General features: G+C 32.8%; 1 protein-coding gene across 3 annotated transcripts in view; it reads left to right on the plus strand.

Moving 5' to 3' along the window:
- The window catches only part of LOC140045453 (serine/threonine-protein kinase ULK2-like), an 18,435-nt gene extending 1,274 nt beyond the window's left edge, over window positions 1-17,161 (plus strand). The window contains exons 5-26 of one of the 3 annotated variants that reach the window (XR_011844583.1): window positions 2,011-2,080; window positions 2,308-2,358; window positions 2,525-2,650; window positions 3,116-3,189; window positions 3,704-3,864; window positions 5,964-6,046; window positions 6,604-6,651; window positions 6,946-7,163; window positions 7,429-7,465; window positions 7,699-7,759; window positions 8,381-8,464; window positions 9,223-9,361; window positions 9,735-9,912; window positions 10,268-10,395; window positions 10,978-11,161; window positions 11,519-11,727; window positions 12,131-12,285; window positions 12,837-12,955; window positions 13,239-13,438; window positions 14,018-14,111; window positions 14,538-15,163; window positions 15,383-17,161. Coding sequence is in view for 2 of the 3 variants with exons in the window: in XM_072090361.1 (XP_071946462.1) it covers window positions 2,011-2,080; window positions 2,308-2,358; window positions 2,525-2,650; window positions 3,116-3,189; window positions 3,704-3,864; window positions 5,964-6,046; window positions 6,604-6,651; window positions 6,946-7,163; window positions 7,429-7,465; window positions 7,699-7,759; window positions 8,381-8,464; window positions 9,223-9,361; window positions 9,735-9,912; window positions 10,268-10,395; window positions 10,978-11,161; window positions 11,519-11,727; window positions 12,131-12,285; window positions 12,837-12,955; window positions 13,239-13,438; window positions 14,018-14,111; window positions 14,538-14,602 (2,484 nt within the window). In the remaining variant the exon portion in view is untranslated. Of the gene's footprint in view, window positions 1-2,010; window positions 2,081-2,307; window positions 2,359-2,524; window positions 2,651-3,115; window positions 3,190-3,703; window positions 3,865-5,963; window positions 6,047-6,603; window positions 6,652-6,945; window positions 7,164-7,428; window positions 7,466-7,698; window positions 7,760-8,380; window positions 8,465-9,222; window positions 9,362-9,734; window positions 9,913-10,267; window positions 10,396-10,977; window positions 11,162-11,518; window positions 11,728-12,130; window positions 12,286-12,836; window positions 12,956-13,238; window positions 13,439-14,017; window positions 14,112-14,537 lie in introns of all 3 variants that reach the window. The other 2 variants (XM_072090361.1, XM_072090362.1) reach the window with 2 other exon arrangements.
- Window positions 17,162-17,272: the final 111 nt, after the last annotated feature.

Here is a 17,272-nt window from a genome sequence, read left to right on the forward strand (position 1 = left end):
TGAGTAAATTTGTTTTTTTGTAATAATTGTGGTTAAACATTCAATGAAATGCATTATTTTATTCTACTGAGTCATTTCTTGTAACCGTTAATATGTCTTGTTTGATTCTTTGTCATAATTCATAAACAATTTTAAATGAAACAAAACATTTCACGCTATACTAGATTAGCAGGGTTAACAGAATACATATTTATATTTTAAATTTCATGTTTTCATTTTGTATCAATAGTTTTAGCTTAAATAATTTTTTATGTAATTTATAGTTTAGTTATTTTGTCTATACAATTACGGAACAGATAGACATCCTTAAAATTGTTAAGGTAAACAAAGATGGTTAAACCAAATCATATTTACAGGACCTATTTGATGACCCTGTCTATGTTGTCTATATAAAATGTTGTCTATATAAAATGTTGTCTATATAAAATTTTGTCAATATTAATACAATTTCCCTTAATTTCAGAAGACAGGTATAAGGCCTATGGTGTTAACAAATACATATATGTCAATATATCCTAAAACAATTTAGTAATATTATGTAACAATCTTATATAACTTAATAGATTTTAGGTCAATAGGATGCTAGTAATAATACTAGAGTCCAAACTGTGTGATGTGCTATTTCTTTGTTCAGTCACTGGTTCTATTGTTGTGATATGAAATCCAGCAGCTGACCAAGGTTATTTATTAACTTTAAAAAGTCTTAAACATTTCATTTAACCTTGCCTCCATTATTATTATTATTGTTAGTCAGATAATGAATTAATTAATTATAGAAATTTAGACAAAGCATGTAAAATAGTGTATTTATTTTTAAAATGTATTATTTATTATAAAAAAAAAGAGTTCCAATCTAAGTCCATTGTATCATACTGTACTAGAAGCCACTTTGTCTGTAGTGTAGAAGATCATAAATGAATTGTAGACAAAGCTTGTGAAGTGGAATCCCTCCATTAGAAATCCTCCTTTAACAAAGAGTCTCTCAAATATAGGCCACACAAAGACAGTTAATTTATAAACTTAGTCAGACTAATCATTCATTATCTATTTTACAATCTTGGTAGCAACGGTTTAATTAAATACATTATTTTGTTGTTGAGAAATTGTTGAATGTTGTTAAAATTATTCTAGGTGCTAGATTTGTCCAGTGGCTTGAAGGTTGAAAACAATAGAATTTATTTCAGTTTAACTGTATAAAGGTCATCCAGGCTTACAGGTCAACTTTCATAGCTATGACAGGAGTGTGCTGCGGCTGTAGAACTTACTCAGGATTTATTTTAAATCACAATTCACAAACTAAAATGTAAATTATTCAAATTGAATGAGTAGTTTATGTTTTAGGATATTACAATACAATAGTAAAGCTCTGTCTGCGCTATCAAACTTTACGTGACAAAAATGTAATGTGCCCATATATGGACATGATGAATGTCATATTACTACTATAGCACTACCATATTTGGGCACATCTTTTGGTTAAACTAGTTTGATAGTGTGGACAGAGGTTAACATTTATAAATAAACATGTAATTAAAAATGATTAACAAATAAGAGTGACAGAATACTATACATTTTATATATGCATTTTTTTTACAAGAAAATATTTTGAAATATTGTTCTAAATTGTTATCTTTATTCCATTTATTTAAAAAGCAGCGTTAATAATCAGAAATACGTATTTCATTGTAAATGTCCAGGTCAGTGATTTTTCCAGGTCAGCCAAATCTGATCAACTGTCAAACTGAAGTGTAAACATAAATAATAGCTTATGCAAGGTTTTATGCATGAGCCTTTTTTGTTTCTATTGTTTACAAAACAGATGCTCAGGGTAGTAACGTTGCCATGGAAACAAGTTTGTGAATAAAACTGTATACATGAGTAAGCCTAGATTCATAACATGAACTTTCAGTATACTTTTTATTGTTTACTATGAATTGTGATAAGAAATAAAAACATTTCAAAAAGTGATTTCTTTTAGGTGTTTTAAAATGATGTATTCTCTGTTTGTAGGTAACATCAAATTATGTGTACTTAGTTATGGAATTCTGTAATGGAGGAGATTTAGGAGACTACTTACAAGGTATGGGATATTATAAAATGTATCAGTATAAAAAAATATACATTATATTTTGGATAATGTTTAGAAAATTTAGTCAAATAAATAAATTAACTTGAAAAAAATAAATGAAATAATGCATTGCACAACGGATTATGTAAGAAATTAAGACATTTCCAGATATCAATATCTTTTGACATAAAAACTAAGGAATGTGTAAATTTTTTCACACATTTGGTTTATTTTTTCAGCAAAGAAAACATTGAGTGAAGATACAATTCGAATATTCCTAGGACAGATTGGTAAAATAATGACTACTGTTTATCTTATTATTATACTTATCACAGCCCTGAATATAATTTATCATATCTAATCTCCATGACCTTTATATAATCCTTATTAAGTTTTATAAAACAACCTGATATTTTATGAGCTAATTTAATTATTTGAATTCTTTTTAACCCGCAGCTCAGGCGATGAAAGCGATGCGGTTGAAAGGCATAATTCACCGTGATTTAAAACCGCAAAATCTATTACTAAGTTACGTCAGTGAGAAGAAAGAGCCATTACCGAGTGAAATTAGAATTAAAATTGGTGAGTTGTATCAGGGTGTCGCTGTTGCTGTAAATGTTCCAGTAGATGGCTGTAAGCCACCAACGTATACGGTGCTAAACAATTCAAAAGCCCTAAAATGATCATTTTAAGAAATATGCTATGACCTTATTTTGTCAAAGCACGGAGTTACACCTAGTAATATTACTAGGAAAATTTCCTGCAATGCGAGACAGGCAATTTATAGCTCCATGTATATGGGAATTTGACATAAAACATAAAATAGCTTAACTCTGACTCTATGATTAATCTTAGTTTCAACTCATTTAATGTCATTATAGTAGAATAACCTGTTACTATACTATCACAACCTAGTTGGCTTAATTGCACACATGTGTGGACAACACAGACAACTTTCATCACATCTAAGGGTCCCCTCAGAGCTACCAAACAGCATTCATTCGTCCGTCACCTTCTCAGTTAACAAGTTTTCTTTTGTCTTTACAGCTGATTTTGGTTTTGCTAGATCTTTAAAGGGAGACACAATGGCTGTCACCCTGTGTGGCTCTCCTCTCTATATGGTGGGCATTTTATATTTCTTTATCTTTATATATTTTCAATTTATGTCCTGAATCAATGTCACACCTTGAAATATAGATTATTATTATATATTAGAGTTGTAGCTTGGTAGATAATTGCCTTTTAATCCCAAGATCCAGTGTTCAATCCTGACAGGATTGTATCCGATGATTGTTTCTACTCCACTATTAAACTTTATGTGACAAAAAGATGTGATGTGCCAATATATGGACACGATGATGTCATATTACTACAATATTTAAGCATATCACTACCATATTTGGTTATATCACATTTTTTTTTGTCAAAACTAGTTTGATAGTGCAGACAGAGCTTAAGCCTCAAATGAGAGATTTTTTATAAGCATACTATAATTTTTCTATCCTGTAATTAATAAGTTATTTGCTGTTGGATGTATTTAAAAAGAAAAGTTAAAGTTAGAAGCATAAATAATTAAAGAATTTGAATAAATGAAAAAGTTTCAATTCACGTTGAAAAAATAATTGATATTCTTAGGCCCCTGAAGTGATCATGTCTCAGCAGTATGATGGTAAGGCTGACCTATGGAGCATTGGCACCATCATCTACCAATGTTTAACTGGTAAAGCACCATTCCAGGCCTCAACACCACAAGAACTTAAAACATTCTACCTCAAGTCTAAAAATGTGACTCCAAGGTGAGACAAGCAGCAGTATTATTGTATTTGGTTATAATCCCACAGCAGTACTTGGTAATCCCACTTCCTAGTTCTTGTTTTTGGGTGTGACCTGTTTAAGTGTTATTAATATATAGTTATACACTATATGATATTGATTCCTTTTATTATCCAATATAATGAACTAGTGTTGAAACTCGAAAGCTCTGTAATTTATTTCTGTTATTGCTGTTTTATTGTTTATTGTATCTCCATTGAGATCCAGCCACAGATACCTACAGCATTGCCATTTTTTCAGTGCTTATTTTATTTTGTATCTTCATTGAGATCCATCCACTGATATATCGACAGCATTGCCAGTTTTCAGTGCTTATTTTATTTTGTATCTCCATTGATATCCAGCCACTGATACCCACAGCATTGTCATTTTGTATCTCCATTGAGATCCAGCCACTGATACCCACAGCATTGTCATTTTGTATCTCCATTGAGATCCAGCCACTGATACCCACAGCATTGTCATTTTGTATCTCCATTGAGATCCAGCCATTGATACCCACAGCATTGTCATTTTGTATCTCCATTGAGATCCAGCCACTAATACCCACAGCATTGTCATTTTGTATCTCCATTGAGATCCAGCCACTGATACCCACAGCATTGTCATTTTGTATCTCCATTGAGATCCAGCCACTGATACCCACAGCATTGTCATTTTGTATCTCCATTGAGATCCAGCCACTGATACCCACAGCATTGTCATTTTGTATCTCCATTGAGATCCAGCCACTAATACCCACAGCATTGTCATTTTGTATCTCCATTGAGATCCAGCCACTGATACCCACAGCATTGTCATTTTGTATCTCCATTGAGATCCAGCCACTGATACCCACAGCATTGTCATTTTGTATCTCCATTGAGATCCAGCCATTGATACCCACAGCATTGTCATTTTGTATCTCCATTGAGATCCAGCCACTGATACCCACAGCATTGTCATTTTGTATCTCCATTGAGATCCAGCCACTGATACCCACAGCATTGTCATTTTGTATCTCCATTGAGATCCAGCCACTGATACCCACAGCATTGTCATTTTGTATCTCCATTGAGATCCAGCCATTGATACCCACAGCATTGTCATTTTGTATCTCCATTGAGATCCAGCCACTAATACCCACAGCATTGTCATTTTGTATCTCCATTGAGATCCAGCCACTGATACCCACAGCATTGTCATTTTGTATCTCCATTGAGATCCAGCCACTGATACACACAGCATTGTCATTTTGTATCTCCATTGAGATCCAGCCACTGATACCCACAGCATTGTCATTTTGTATCTCCATTGAGATCCAGCCATTGATACCCACAGCATTGTCATTTTGTATCTCCATTGAGATCCAGCCACTGATACCCACAGCATTGTCATTTTGTATCTCCATTGAGATCCAGCCACTGATACCCACAGCATTGTCATTTTGTATCTCCATTGAGATCCAGCCACTGATACCCACAGCATTGTCATTTTGTATCTCCATTGAGATCCAGCCATTGATACCCACAGCATTGTCATTTTGTATCTCCATTGAGATCCAGCCACTAATACCCACAGCATTGTCATTTTGTATCTCCATTGAGATCCAGCCACTGATACCCACAGCATTGTCATTTTGTATCTCCATTGAGATCCAGCCACTGATACCCACAGCATTGTCATTTTGTATCTCCATTGAGATCCAGCCACTGATACCCACAGCATTGTCATTTTGTATCTCCATTGAGATCCAGCCACTGATACCCACAGCATTGTCATTTTGTATCTCCATTGAGATCCAGCCACTGATACCCACAGCATTGTCATTTTGTATCTCCATTGAGATCCAGACACTGATACCCACAGAAATGTCATTTTTTATAGCAGTATATATTTAATTTAATAATATTTCTTAAAACCTAAACAATAAATATCAGAAATTTGAGGCGGAGATTTGTCTAAATGGTTAAAACCTGACCAACTGTACTGGTGGTTATGACCATATTTAGCAATTATTATATATTATTGATTTAATAATTTATACAATTACAATATTATTTTTTGCTTTTTTTGTTGACAGTATCCCAAAAGAAACCTCCAAAGATTTGAAAAATCTTTTGATTTATTTACTGAAGAAGAACGCGTCTGAACGCATAGAATGGGGTATGTATAGACTTTGTTTACAATAGAGGAGTTGTTGGAATTTGTACCTGTTCAGTATCCTGTGTAGTTAAAGCCATAAAACTATTGTATGTGCCATGATCAGTGGAACTAACAATCAAATTGCTTTAAAATGCTTTGATAGAAATATAGAAGTGTTGACTGTCTGACCCTGCTAATTCATGGGTCATGATGTTTGTATAAATATGAGTTTCAGACCACAGAATAAATAAAATAAGTTCAACAACATATGCATGCAACTCCTCTGTTCAGTAATATTTTGTAATGTGTTAAATGTCAAATAATAGTTATTTACTTTGACCAAACATTGGATCAAAATTAGTTAAATGAAAAACATTACTGGAAACTGGAAACATTTTTTTTTTCTGCAGAAGTGATTAACTTGATTAAAACTTCGAAATGACCTATTCAAAGTTTTTTTAAGTAATCTTCATAGATCATATTTTTTTTTTAGGGGGGGGGGAGGGGACAATACATCTTTATTTACCAGTATTAAGACAAATATTTTTATTACTTTATTATTTTGTTTATATTTTCAGATAGCTTCTTTACACATTCTTTCCTTACAAAGAAACATCTTGCCACAAGTAAGTTATTAGATTACAAAATATCATGCTTTTAAAATTAAAATTTGCATAAAGGTCTCTGCAACTATCTAGTAAATTGTATAGTAGATAAGCAGCTCTTAAGCCCTGTCTACACTATCAAACTAGTTTGACAAAAGAAATGTGATGTGCCCAAATATGGTAGTGATATTCCCAAATATGGTAGTGATATAACATCATCATGACGATATATGGTCACATCACATTTTTTTGTCGCATAAAATGTTATAGTGTCCTCTTAAAATATTTTGTTGAATTTTGGATTACATTTTTTAGCCTCTCCCGTACCTGTTCCAGTCCGATGCCATTCTTTTTCCTCCAGCTCCCCTGAACTACAAGCAGTCTCCGCATCACCATTGTCTGGGATGCCAATATCCTCTCCAGAAGACAACTACTTAGTTAAGAAGAAGCATTCAATTGCTGATGCGTCATTAGTAGATGACAAATTTGGCACGCCATCAAGTGCAGGATCTGAAGTGGAACAATTAGAAGAGGTTTGTCATTGTTCATTCATTCTCTATCTTTCTTTTTGATATGATAGTCAGGGACTAGAGCTTTTATATCCAGATTTATAGGCTGGGGGCCACAGGTATAAAAACAATTTTTTTCTGTGACCATCATATAGAGATTTTGTACTATTTTATAACTATTTAACAAATTAAATGTAATGTGAATGAATTACCTTAATTCATCCATGCCACTTAGAACAAATAGATTGCTACAAGACAGAGTGTAACTTTTTTTAAATTTCTATTTCAGGACTTTGTTTTTTTAGATCCACCAAGTAATAATTCAGGTAATTAAAATGCTTTTTTAAAATTTTGCTAAAAATCTGCTTGTTTTTAATATTACCAACAGTAAAGTTAAACAATTTCAATTAAAGATAAACAAATGGATTAACAACTCATAAATCAACCATGTTAATTTATTTTCAATGAAATAGAAATATAATGTATTTCAACGATTGATTGATTTAGAAATTATGAGCAATATCTTTAATTTGATTCTATGATTTCATTTTATTTTCAGAAAATAGTAATCAAGCGCAAAAGAAATCATCTATGTCTGGTGATTTTATTTCATTAACAAGGTGAGTAGTACCGATTTACCTCATGGTTACCATATTAATTTTTAAAGCTCTTTCTACACTATCAAACTAGTTTGACGAAAAAAGTGTGATGTGCCCAAATATGGTAGTGATATGCCCAAATATGGTAGTGATATGACATCATCATGTCCATATATGGGCACATCACATTTTTTTGTCACATAAAGTTTGATAGTGTAGACAGAGCTTAACAGAAGATGAATCATAGCTTACGTGGTAAAACCTGTTTGTCTGAAACAGTGCCAATACCTAAGCCTATAGGAGATTAGTGTGAATAGATATCTTATCTTGTTATTGCTCTTTGTTTATAAAGTTTTTGTGCATGTCAATCATACAATATTCCTGTCAATGTTAATTATTGTATTTATCAACCAATCAACAAATTATCAATCAATCGATTAATCTGCTAGGATTATCATATGTTATTAATTATAATTTGTAATAACAAACAAAAGTTGTGCTGGTATATGAAAATAATATTCTGAAAATGAAAATGTTATAATAATATATTAATAAGATATATTTGACTCATTTATTTATTATTATAGTAAATAGTAAATAAATACAAAATGAATGATTAATTTATTAATTAATTTATTGTAGCAACTCACCGATTGTTACCTTTACGATATCGCCTGGTGGTAGTCCTGTGCACATCAGCAAGCCAAATACACCAGCAGATAACAGGTTAGTCAGTCTTGGTATATAATAAGTACATACAGTACTAGACTCACAGTTGTGTGTTGTACTGTAATATTCAACACTATACATAATATACCTCAGGTCATACATAAATTTTCCGCACTTTTCCGAACATTTGTGTCCCAAGAGACAAGTTTTAATCTAGTTGCAATACTTCAGTTCTTAAAAGATTAATTCCATTGCTATTTTGACCCAAAGAGCATTTTCTTAAATTTAGTCCATACTTTAAGAACTAGTGAATGACAATCTGTCAGAAGATTATTGTTTGATCTAAAGCTCTGTCTCTATCAAACTTGTTTAACAAAAAAAAGTGTGCTCAAATATGGTAGTGATATGCCCAAATATGGTAGTGATATGCTCAAATATGGTAGTGATATGCTCAAATATGGTAGTGATATGCCCAAATATGGTAGTGATATGCTCAAATATGGTAGTGATATGCTCAAATATGGTAGTGATATGCTCAAATATGGTAGTGATATGCTCAAATATGGTAGTGATATGCTCAAATATGGTAGTGATATGCTCAAATATGGTAGTGATATGCTCAAATATGGTAGTGATATGCTCAAATATGGTAGTGATATGACATCATTGTGTCCATATTATGCATTGTGCATATCACATTTTTTTTCCACATAAAGTTTGATTGTGTAGACAGAGCTTTAATGTGTCGGTTAACAAGCTAAATAGATTTATGTTAGTTGCCGATCATAAACATCGGATGATTTTTCAATTTCTAGGCCTTCTAGTCTTCCAATTCAATGTAAACCATCACCCGAGTCAAAACCAATTCCTGTGCCATCTGCTGGTCAGGATATCTTCAGAGGTCAAAGTTCAACTGGCAAAACAAGTATTAATTACAGTAGAAGTGCCCCTCAGGTATTCAGTACAGAATTGCATTTGTTATCTCTGTGTGTATCTTAAAAATATATTTAGAAAATAAGCTTAATAATTATTTTAAATTAATTTCAATTTAATTTAAAAAGCCTCCAGAAATGGAGAGATGCATTAAAATGACAAAACAAAAGCAATACATTAATATACAAAACAAAACGGAAACATGCCTTCTAGTTTTCCAATTCAAATTAATTACATCATCATAATTGTTGTTTCTTATGATCAAGTATGTATATATGCAAATGACAATAAATGGAAGTAATTTTCCACTGATGAATGAATGCTAAAAGGTCATCTCTGATTTTATCGCTAATATCTCTACGCAAAATTCATTTTGATATTTGTATTATTCCAGTTTCATACTTTGTCACACAATCCAAAAGCAACAAGTCCAGTTCTAGGCCTAGGCCTTGTGTCACCAACAAATGCTAAGGCTGGACATGGACTCATGCACCGTGTGTCAATGCAACCAGGAAGTGATCTCTGGGAACGTGCTGCAACTTTGCCATCTAGCCATATAAAAGCTGCCTCCGGTAAATGTCTTATCCATCAAGTAGTGGTCATGTATTCTTGTAAATAATTATAGGAGTTTATCCAATACCGTAACTCATGTGCCATAAAAGGGTTGGTTAAGGGACTGGGTGAGTTATATGTATGTTGAACTTCCTGTTTGCTTATGTGGAAATAAGAATTTTCATTTCATACGCATCCAACAGCGAGTAACTCACCAGTTACACTGAAGTGAAGTGAAGCATGTTAACCAGCAAGCTACAGCTTCACTACTTCAGAGTTCAATAAGAATGTCTATAACTATGTGCAATTTAGCCCTGAACCCCTGCACATTTATGGCTTTAATTGTCTATTTTCATTCTCTGTGCTTTATTATAGTTAAAAGTCCAAAACGAGAATCACCAGTGGGCACTGGAAGCCCTATGTCCAGCTTGCCGCCAATCATAGGATCTCCCAGCAAGAAATCATTGGTGGAAGACAATGCCAGTTTCCAGGCACAATCAAAGGTAAAGAAAAATGATCAACATTTTAAAGCTACACTATCAAACTAGTTTGATTATAATTATTTATGTTTCTACCTTTAACTTTTCTTTTTCAATACATCCAACAGCAAATAACTCATCAATTACAGGATAGAAAAATTATAGTATGCTTATAAAAAATCTCTCATTAAGAGCTTATCTGTCTACACTATCAAACTAGTTTTGTCAAAAAAAATGTGATGTGCCCAAATATGGTAGTGATGTGCTTAAATATGGTAGTGATATGACATCATAATGTCCATATATGGGCACATCACATTTGTTGTCACATAAAGTTTGATAGTGTAGACAGAGCTTTAGGATTACAGTATATCATAAATAAATCTCATATGTCTTGTACACAGTCTTGTAGAGGAAAGTATAAGGTTACCTGCCTGATGTAAACCAGCTAGAGCAGTTAAATCCGTTCAGTATGCCTATTGCTTACTCCTGACAAGATTGTGTTTGATAACAATATAACTCTGTATTCAGTAACAACTCACAGTTTCTAGGCTCTGATCTGACTTCTTACATAAAATTCAATATTAAATATTCACCCTCTTTCAGCCGCTAAGCATACCATCCAATCGAAGGACAGCTCGTCGTAAAACAGTATCGGAGTGTGAAGGTCAAAGTTCTTCGTCCCACTCGAGCATAAACAAGAGTGCCAGTTCGGGGAAGCTGTCAGACCAGTTTGTGGGATTGTACAAGATTGGAAGGTCAAACTCCAACCACAGTGTTGAACTAAACGGTAAGCACATTCTCCAAGTACATATAGTTTATATTGTTCATTTAAATGGATTGATGTTCCCTTATGACACATAAAGCTCTGTCTACACTATCAAACTAGTTTGACAAAAATGTGATGTGCCTATATATGGACATGATGATGTCATATCACTACCATATTTAAGCACATCACTACCATATTTGGGCACATCACATTTTTGTTGTCAATCAATCAATCAATCAAATAAACATTTATTTCTTTCATTTTCAAATTAACATTAAGAGTGTCACATCATATTGTTTTGTCACATAAAGTTTGATAGTATAGACAGAGCTTTACACGGTTTTCTAGTATTTATAAATGTTTTTTTCCCCACAGCTGGGTTTGGCAGTACCAGTAGCCCACCGTTGTTTGGTTTCAACCTCTCATCTGGGTTATCTAGCCTGTCTCGACGCAGCTCAGCACAAAGAGACAGTTCACCTTCCACTCAAGGATCCCTGCCATACACATTCGCTACGTCACCTCCTAATATGGAAGGATTCATTCAGTTCGTTGCCCCTGATCTTCCTGAGGAGACATTGCTTGAGGTATGGTTAAGCACTGTCTACCTATCTATCAATCTTTATGTGATAAAAAAATGTGATGTGGCCATATATGGACATGATGATGTCATATCACTACCATATTTAGGCATATCAATACCATGTTTGGGCACATCACACTTTTTTTGTCAAACTAGTTTGATAGTGTAGACAGAGTTTTAAAACATTTTTTATCCTGTAAGAGTAGAATCTCAATGCTGATTGTATTAATCAACAACAACCGTATCCTTGAATATTGTTGGTATTCTAGTAGTCGACCAAACGGGTTAATGCTGCGGCCTACAACGTATTTAATCTTTATTTTGACCGGGAAAATTTATTTTCTTCCCATTGTATTAATGTGTGGAGATTTTAATAAAATAGATAAATTGAAATTTTTTTATCCTAGCCTGAGCATACAGAAACTGTAGAGTATCTGAACAAAATGCTGGGTATAGTAGAAGCAGTGTTTGAAGTGGCTGACTCACGTACAACATCCCTGGCAGAATCACTCTTTCTTGGCAGGCCTAAAGATGGTCTAGTATTTGTCAGTGAAGCTAACAGGTTTGTTTATATTGTGTATATTTTATATATATGTGAACTTTATATATATGTGAACTTTATTCAATCAATCGTACATTTGTTATAATGGTAACCACAATAAGATATAATATTACAGTAGATTTTTACAAAAAAACAAGACCAATATAAATATTAATTACAAAATATATACAATGATTATTTACAGTAATGATAAAAATAAAAATTAATTGTTTATATTGAATATTATTGGAAACAGAAGTTGAATAATAAAATACAGGAAAATTTAATTAGAGGTTTACAATCAATGGAAAAGATGAAAACATATAATATGTCTCAGACACCCTTGTTAAGATTTGTTTCCATATTTTTCTGTTTTGGGCAGGATGGTTTGTTATTGTGTTAAAGTTAATTTTTCCTTTTATATCTCTAGTCTCATAATTATGTTTCCATACCATTTTTCTTGTTTTGCTATTCTTTATATATGACTGTCACCATGTTTCTACAATGTCACTATCTTTTTAAAAGAAACAAAACACAGTATTATAGAGTCTGGATCTTATTCTTTTTATTAGGCAACTGGAACAGCTGTTGCTGTACCTAAAGGCATTAGAGTACCTTGAAGTTAGTTTAAATAGAGCTCGTACAGAATTTGCCTCACTGACACTAAAGCCATCTAATGCTGTTTGTACAGGTATGATTCCCTAATTAAGTTTATGCTAGTTTTAGCAGCTTCTGACATTTGACCTGTTGCCGGTTGTTTTGTGTTACGCATGTGACTTGCAATGGATAAACAATCACTCTTAATCACTCTGTCTACATTATCAAACTTTATGTGACAAAAAAATGTGATGTGCCCATATATGGACATGATGATGTCATATTACTACCATATTTGGGCATATCTCTACCATATTTGGGCGCATCAAACTTTTTTTACCAAACTTGTTTGATAGTATATAATGCTTTCATTTCAGTTGTAAACAAACTCCATGGTTACTACAAAGAATGCTTGCACAAAACAAAGGAAATGTACGACAGAAATTTGCATGAATCTCCAAAAATCGTAGATGAAAAGAATCCAATCAGAGCGGAGCAGCTAATGTACAGCTATGCTGTTGACCTGTGTCTCACCACTGCCCTGGATGAGCACACTGCAAATGATGGCAACCTCCAGGTAAGCCTTAATGCTATAAACAGTAATTAGCTTAGACTTGTTATTTATAGTGTGCTCATGACATTGTATCATTTTCTTATATGAATAATATGACTTTATTACCATACAATATTTTAATTTAAATCAAAGAAATTTAAATATATTAATTATTTTCTTATTAAGTTGCCGCCTCCAACCAGCTGCATATTTTACAGTTATGCAGAAGTCATAAGCTTTCAGTTGCATTTCCCTTGATTTCTTTTTTTTCTTTCCATTTCTCCCCCTTTTCTTTGTTCTTTGAGTCTCAATGTCTCTTTGAGTCTCAATGTCTCTTTGAGTCTCAATGTCTCTTTGAGTCTCAATGTCTCTTTGAGTCTCAATGTCTCTTTGAGTCTCAATGTCTCTTTGAGTCTCAATGTCTCGTTGAGTCTCAATGTCTCTTTCAGTCTCAATGTCTCTTTCCATCTCAATGTCTCTTTGAGTCTCAATGTCTCTTTCAGTCTCAATGTCTCTTTCAGTCTCAATGTCTCTTTCAGTCTCAATGTCTCTATGTTTATAGATGAATAACTATACATTAATCGTACTGTCTTTTTTCATTAGTGTATCTCAAGATATAAAACTGGACTAATGTTAATAAACGGCCTGCTTCTTGGTCAACAGTCTGAATCTACTGATGTGTCAGTTCTTCAACGTTGTAAGTATATTATATGTTGTTATTTATGTTTTATTATTATATATCTATCTGGGTTTAGCCGGTGAGTGGTCATAGCCATTACGCCACTGTGTACTACTATAATCAGACTTTTTCTGACCCTCGTATATTTTATATACACTAAAATAAATAAATTAAAGAAAAAAATAAATCTCAAGTGTGAAACTTTAACCATCACTTAAAAAAAAAAAAATGTTCTAAGTTAGGTCAGATGTCATGAAGGAGAGTGCCAAGGTCTGGTTGTTTTTAGTCTCATCCCATCAGAACCGGCCAAATCTAGTTTACAATAAGAGCAGTACTGAAAAATAAAACCTTAATCATTTGAATCAATAAGTTTTATGAGTGTCATAAATGTGCTATATCGTAAATTACATTATTAAATAATGATTACATGGTTTCTTTTTACAGACAAGCAGGTCGTTGACCAGAGACTTGTATACCTAGAAAGGCAAGTACAATTGCCTGTCTTATAACAGTGTCTGTCTTTGCTCTATGGATAGATGAAGTCCATGGTTTAGGTACCTACCTAACAGGTGAACTCAAAGGACTGAACTGGTAGATGAAACAGGGAAATAGAAGCCATCTGATTGGTTCGGCTAGCTTGTGATGCAGAAAACATTGCCGTGTTAATTATAAGAAAAAGAGAATTGATTGTTAGCCTAGAAGGTTTGCTTCAAATGTGGGAAGAGGTGTAAAACAAACACTATATGACCAGATGAAGGCAAAAACATTGTCAACAAACCTGTTGTGTAAATATTATTAGAATAAAAATAAACACTGTTTTTAATATGTAAATTAAGTATAAAAACATATGTACTAGCTACTAAAGAAGATTACATTTCTGTGTTTAAACTGTACAATTTTCTAAATATTTTATTAACTCAAATATAATGATGGTTTCATCCATTAACAGTTTCCCCATAAGGAGGTTGTATGGTGGATAATGATGGTTTCATCCATTAACAGTTTCCCCATAAGGAGGTTGTATGGTGGATAATGATGGTTTCATCCATTAACAGTTTCCCCATGAGGAGGTTGTATGGTGGATAATGATGGTTTCATCCATTAACAGTTTCCCCATGAGGAGGTTGTATGGTGGATAATGATACAGCATTCATCCATTAACAGTTTCCCCATGAGGAGGTTGTATGGTGGATAATGATACAGCATTCATCCATTAACAGTTTCCACATGAGGAGGTTGTATGGTGGATAATGATACAGCATTCCTGTGCTATGTTTCCCCATGAGGAGGTTGTATGGTGGATAATGATACAGCATTCATCCATTAACAGTTTCCACATGAGGAGGTTGTATGGTGGATAATGATACAGCATTCCTGTGCTATGTTTCCACATGAGGAGGTTGTATGGTGGATAATGATACAGCATTCCTGTGCTATTTCACATGCACAACAGCAGTGTGTTGTTGCTATGTGTATCGGTCAAGCCGTGGACCTATAAGGGTCCATGGTCAAAGTATAGTGAAATCGGTATTATGTCCTCCAATTTCAGTATAGGAGGTTTTGTACAGGTTATGATGATACTGGTTTTGCTTATTGCAAAACAGTGGTGTGTTGTGCTGAAGATTAAAAGGTGCTAATTCCTGTTTTAATTACATTAAAAGGATATTTAATATACAGTAAACTAACATTAATGTGTAAATAAGGATTTTAATACCAAACTTTTTAGAAATTAGTTATTTATGAAATAAGATCAACTTTACAATTGTATTCTGCTTATATCACATGTGATCACATGTGATTAGTCTAGAAAAGTAGATTTTAAATTTTAAAAAATCTTGAATTTTACTGAGTTTTTAACAAGATAGGTTTACAGTATGTGTAAACATTTTTTAAAACGTGCAATGAATTTTTTATTCGCTTTTTTTTACAGATGAAGTCTCAATTTTTGTTTTTTTTATGATGAGATGTTAAATGCGTAGTACTGTATACTGTATTCACTGTACTGTCTAGTATACCATAGTATTTTAGTTAAAAAATATTCGCTATTTGAAATGAATAATGATCATTATTTATGCTGCAATTGTGTATGATTTTAAAATCAAAAATGTTGTTTGATATTTTTGATTGAATTTTATTGGACCAAGTTAAATGTGTGTCTGATGTATGAATATGTTAAAATGCTGTGTGACATGACCTGCTGATAGTGTATAAATTGTGAAGTATTTATTTGATTGTTTGGCCAGCATGATAGTCTACTGTTTACTGCAGTAACTGTTTGATTTCTATTTAACTATGCATTATATAGTATTGTTACTATTATTTTAGATTTTTACTATTATTAATTATACTAAATCATTCAGTAGTCTTTGAAGTAGTAACTTTAACAGTGGCGAAACACAGTGGACAAATGCTTTTTTTATTTAGCTCTCCTAATGAGCCCTCCAAAGCTAGGCAGTTGCATTAGATTGCTCTGGACCCCTTAAGCTCCTGGGTTTTTAGCAAATGAGCCGTTACGCCACTGGACTTAAACTACTGCCATCACCACAGTAGTGAGCATGTTTATAATAGAATAATAATATACAGTTTAAAATCTATAATTCAGTATTTATTTTATTATATTATAAGTTAAATCATAAATGAGAGTGAGAGTGGATTGATGGGGTAAGGGGGTGGAACTTTGTAATCTATAATACGATAATTATTTATAAGATTATAATCAAATCTATTGAATTTAAATCATAAAGTAAAAGAGTAACCCACGGAGTAGGGGTGTGTTTTGTTTGGGTTTTACTTTGTTATTAATGTGATTTCAGGCTTGCAGTACACCACAGTTTCCAAAAAGGAAGTAGTGTCACTTGTAAACCTGAGCTTTAAACAACATGATATTATAATCAATTTTATTTATTATGTGATCTGACTGTGACTGAGAATGGAAGATGTTGCAGATAATATATTTACAGAATAAAGTTAGATTTACAAATAAATAGTTTAAACATAGCGGTAATTGTGGTGTTGAATACTTATATAGCTATTTATGTAATAGTGTTATTTATAATAATAAAAGTAATGTGACAATTTTATTGGATTTATTGACTTTAATTGTTCAATTTTTGATGATTCCACTTTTTATAAAGTGACAAAATAAACAGTTAAACCTAAAGTTGACAGAAAATTTGCTT

The sequence above is a fragment of the Antedon mediterranea genome, chromosome 3 (genome assembly GCF_964355755.1).
Source record: "Antedon mediterranea chromosome 3, ecAntMedi1.1, whole genome shotgun sequence".
Taxonomy (NCBI): domain Eukaryota; kingdom Metazoa; phylum Echinodermata; class Crinoidea; order Comatulida; family Antedonidae; genus Antedon; species Antedon mediterranea.